Genomic DNA, 5436 nt, shown 5'->3' with positions numbered 1-5436 from the left:
GTATGTCCTGTGGTTTGCTGTGATGCTCTTATGGTTACTGTATTGAAAGTCTTGACTATTTACCTTCGTGAAGTGTTACGTCAATCCTTTTTTAAAAATATAATAATAATAATAATAATAATAATAATAATAATAATAATAATAATAATAATAATAATATAGAAAGGATTGAGGTAACTACTCCTGAAGATATAGGGTTTAGATTGTGATGATGATGATGATAACCGCTATTATTGGAATCTGAAGGTTAGGCTTGTGTAAGATGGAAGATTGGAAAGATAACGAACATTAAATCATTAAAGCACTTGAGTATGAATGAAACTCAAAATAGCTGGATAAAGAAAAGAGTACATGGACAGTTTCATTGAGATGCTAAATATAAGACAGACAGAGAAAAAAGATGGCTATGGATAACTAAAATTAATATCAAAACGGAAACGTTGGTTCTAATCTGTTCTGCCCATGAACAAGCACTAAGAACGAATTACATCAAATACAGAAAAGACAACACATCAGAAAGTGAAAAGTGCAGAATGACTTGACTATTATTATTATTATTATTATTATTATTATTATTATTATTATTATAAAAAGGCGGCGAGCTGGCAGAATCGCAAGCACGACGGGCGAAATGCTTAGCGGTATTTTGTCTGCCGCTACTTTCTGAGTTAAAAACCCGGAGAGATCTACTTTGCCTTTCACTCCTTCGGGGTGGATAAGATATATACCGGTTACGCACTGGGGTCGATATAATCAACTCAATCCCCTTCCTCGAGCTGCCCTTGTTGCAAAAATTTGAAATCATTATTATGAGAGAGAAAATATTTGACAATTATTTGATTAATTCTAAGTGTACATCGGCAATGAGAAAAACTCCCAAAGCTCGGTTAGCAACAGACGAGACATTTTAGTGCAACTGTTAAAGATTAGTTGCTCCTGTTGTATAAATTAAACGACATTTTCTAAAGATGAATCAGTGTAACTCTGAACACAATTATAGCATGTTCTTTTTGTACCTCATAAATTTTGAAGAAGCGAAACCTAGCAGTTCCTCACCATTTTCTCTCCTTTATACATATACTTATGATTTTAACTTATAATAAATTATTAAGCCTCTCACTAAATATTTCCTTATATCATTCATACATTTTAGCTGGGAAACGTGCTCGGACATTGAAGAATTCGAGCAACGACTGGCCTATTCTCATACGATAATTTTGGACGCTATGGAAAAGGTTTGGGATGGACCGTAAGCAGATTTAATTTCTATTGTGTATTCGCATGTAAGCATCAAAATGGTCGCGTTTACGTTTTTGACAATAAGTACATAAACACCTAAGAATCCCATTGATTTCATGTTTTAATTGAAGGAATAAAATGGATATATTTACTCGAGAAAATTGTAATACGAAAGCCTACGTTAAGAAAATCTTCAAGTTACCATACAGAAATTTGAGAAATACACCAAAACGTTATTGAAAATTAACCAGATGGCAGGAAATATTTTTGACTATCAAACAGTATCGTAATATTATTTGCTATGAAACAATAATAAAAATATAGAAAATTGATGCTGAAATTCAATTAAAACAAAAATGAATATATACAAAAAGGATATTCTCCTCCACAATCTCCACCTCCTCCTCCTCATCATCATCATCATGATCATTTAATGTCCGTTGTCCATGGTGACATGTGTTGGGTGGTTTGACCAGGGCTGGGAAGCCGGAAGGCTGCACCGGACTCCAATCTGATTTTGCATAGTTTCCACAGCTAGATGCCCTTCCGAATGCCAACCACTCCGAGAGTATAATGGGTGCTTTTACATGCGACTGGCACGACTGCCAATTTACTTGGCTTGATGGGTCTTCTTCTCAAGCACAACATAATGCCAAGGGTCTCCGTCAATGAACCCGGAACCATGTGGTTGTTAAGCAAGCTACTTACACACAGCCACTCCTACGCTTATATATATATATATATATATATATATATATGTGTGTGTGTGTGTGTGTGTGTGTGTGTGTGTGTGTGTGTGTGTGTGTGTGTGTGTATGTGTGTATGTGTATAAGAATGAAAAGAAGAGATTAAATATCTACGGAGATATCAATAAGGACATTTTCTATATTTCCAAATATGTCGATGTAATAGAAACAATAGTTGGCTCTGTTCTTGCTGCAAGCTGAATTCCACCAATATATATATGGTAGTTAATGAGTGCATATATCAATATGTATTTATGTATTGTTCATATTATTCTTCTAATTAAAAGTCCATGTCATATTCACAGATATATAAAACGCCTACTACTGTTTCCGATTTACCACTTCAAACAATATGAAATGAAAACATTTAGAAATGCCATCGCTTGCTTTCTGGTGACTTTTGATGATCCATTTGCCTTTCCGGAGGACATTCTGGAGGAGAAAAAATCTAATCGGTAAGTCATTAATATTTAATTTATGAAATAATCTGATTATGCCTGTGTAACATCTTTAAATCTCTTTTGAATTGCAATATGATTATATTAATTTGGAAATATTAATTCATATTAATTATTATATATGTAGCATATGGTATTCATCACATAGATAATATTGGGATAAAATTTATTTCTACAAATCAGACGACAATCAAACAGCATTTAGTGGTGTATAATTCCACAACCTACGGAATTCCCTTCTCTATTTGTTGAGTTTATGATATGTGAGTGTGCTGAAAAGTCCATGGCTTTGGGAATAAGAATCAGTTAATTATGATTTTAGTTAACATATTTCCCTCTCAGATTCACACACTTATTGCAGCGGTCCTTCAGTTTTTCTAAGTACGGAAGATTGGACGTCCAGCCGCACATTTCGCGATACTCCTAAAGCCAGGAACTTTTCAGCAGCCCCCTCGTTTATCATTAGATGTAACTTTCAGGCTCAAATTAGAATTATAAATCTACCTGAAGTTTACAGTATTTACATTGCCACATATTTGTCCAGTTGAGTTGTCTGCATAGTTTTGTAAGTATCAAACTACGAATTATATATTAAAACAGAAAACATATTACGTAATTTTTACTCATGTGTCTTCAACAAATTACGAACCATCTCATTTCTGACTTTATTGATGTTTCTTTCATTACAGGACAAACAAAGGTAACAGGAGCAAACGCAACATGTAAGTTATACTTTCTTATGTAATATTATTTTAATATGTGTTCTGTATACCTTCATATTATACATTCCATATTATCAATCTAATATAAAATATCAATATATCAATCGACCGTTTTATATAATTAACCCTTAGAGGATTTAAACTCCTCTAATTGTTACCTACACCACATATATATATATATATATATATATATATATATATATATATATATATATATATATATAGGAGTTCATTTGAGTAATGTTCTAGCCGGGATTGGATCGCCCCTATTCCTTGACCGCGCGCGTGTGTGTGTGTGTGGGGGTGTGTGTGCCTATACATGAATTCCTCGATATTTAATTTATGAAAGATTTTATTTTTTTTCCCTTACAGACCTGCTCTTGGAAAAGTGGCATTGAAGGGGTGAGTTATTAAATTTTAGCTTATATTAATATAGAAGTTGTTCCTATAACAATATCATTTACAGGTGTATACACAAAATAGGCATTCTTTAAACGTTGGGACTGGAAGTAGATAAAACTATAAAGAATTACATTTTCTAAACATCCACACATATATACATACATATACATAATATATACATGTATATATGTATATATACACACGCACACACACATATATATGTATATTCACACACACACACACACACACACACACACACACACACGCACACACATATATATATATATATACACATAAAGGTTATGAAGTGTATTGGAGTCAACCAAACCCTCTCACTTCTTACTACAAATCTCTTATAGATGTAATAATCCATTCTTCCACTATTACCGTCTCCGATGAAGGGATATATTGGATTTTCCCTGAAACAGCTGTAAGACTTTATACATAAAATATAATTCTAACTGTGCCATTGTTCTCTTTATCCTTTCTTTCTTTATACATATATATATATATATATATATATATATATATATATACATATTTACTTATATGTATATAGGCTATATATATATTTAAGAAACGTTATGCAACCATGTCGCCAGCTTCAAGAGAATCAATTAGAGACATTCAACATGTTTGGCCGATTATGTGAGCCGACTGAAGTAAGATAAAATTCAGTATAACATAACCTGCTCTATAGTAAGACACGCCCCCCCCCAAAAAAAAAATATATACAATATCATTTACAAGAGATGCCGACTCTTAGGAATCCAAGGAATCCCTGGCTATAATGTGGACCAATGAAAAGATCATTAATAGAATTTCTGAAAGACTCTCGAGATGCCTGCACGCATATAAATGTACTTTCGCACAAAGTAGTGGGAATGAATTTGAGTAACTGTTAACATAATTTACTTTAACGTATAGATGAATTAAGTTTACATTTAATCAAGAAACATCCTGTCATTCTTAAAGATTCCTACTGTCTTACAAACAGTCGACTTCAATCACTTGTCCATAACTATTACCAATCCAGTGGTTTACGAGGGTGTCTTACTTGCTTCAGTTGCTCCCTGCATATCAAAATGTGTTGCTGCAGATGGCGTCCAGTGTTCACTGATCCAGGTATCAAATGCATAGTTAAACAATCCTTAATATTCTAATTAACAATAGAAAGCTATAAAGACCTGAGTGAAATTGTGTTGAAAAGGTATTTATACTCCTCAAATCTATGGAACTTCCCGAAAAGGTTGTCTCGATACCGAAAATAGTTTAAAACTTACAGACACATACTAATACACAAACACAACCACATAAACACACAGACACAAACACACAAACTCTCTCTCTCACACACGCATACACGTACACACACAAACACACACTCGCACACACATGCAGGCACGTACGTACATTCGTGGTCCATTCAATCTAAATACATAAGCAGAATTATTTGGTCACTATTTCGTGACTATCTAATTGGAGAAACTTCGCAACCTTTTAAAGATATATAATCAACTATTACTTAAAATGACATTGAATGTTAATCGTGAGTAATTAAATGGAATAGCTATTATACCCTAAAATGTCATTCACTTATGTTCATTTATATCATATAACTGATGTACTAAATTTATTATTTCATTTCAGTTTACGAGAAGTATTTGCAGGTTTCTTAGGAAATATTGCGTAAGTATTTTGAAAACACTTTCATATAGTTTCACAGCGACCTGTTCATTGACACAAATTCATGCAGCACGAAGTTTTATCAGTGAATAGGCCGCGGTTTCAATGCGTCGAAAATATTTTGATACAAATTAAATTTAAATGTTAAAGTGAAATTGAAGGATTTAATGTGTTCTTATATAT

At 33.0% G+C, this 5436-nt stretch overlaps 1 protein-coding gene across 6 annotated transcripts in view; it reads left to right on the top strand.

The window, feature by feature from the left end:
• LOC106881475 (uncharacterized) overlaps window positions 1-5436 on the top strand; it is a 19731-nt gene that overhangs the window by 6514 nt on the left and 7781 nt on the right. For 4 of the 6 annotated variants that reach the window (XM_052973359.1, XM_052973361.1, XM_014931872.2 and 1 more), the window contains exons 3-7: window positions 1154-1249; window positions 2291-2440; window positions 3133-3165; window positions 3538-3567; window positions 5218-5256. In XM_052973359.1, the coding sequence (XP_052829319.1) occupies window positions 1154-1249; window positions 2291-2440; window positions 3133-3165; window positions 3538-3567; window positions 5218-5256 (348 nt within the window). Of the gene's footprint in view, window positions 1-1153; window positions 1284-2290; window positions 2441-3132; window positions 3166-3537; window positions 3568-5217; window positions 5257-5436 lie in introns of those variants that run through there. The other 2 variants (XM_052973364.1, XM_052973362.1) reach the window with 2 other exon arrangements.

Source organism: Octopus bimaculoides, chromosome 15 (assembly GCF_001194135.2).
Source record: "Octopus bimaculoides isolate UCB-OBI-ISO-001 chromosome 15, ASM119413v2, whole genome shotgun sequence".
NCBI classification, from domain to species: domain Eukaryota; kingdom Metazoa; phylum Mollusca; class Cephalopoda; order Octopoda; family Octopodidae; genus Octopus; species Octopus bimaculoides.
Note: the sequence above shows the minus strand (reverse complement) of the source record. Positions and strands in the feature narration are given on the sequence as shown.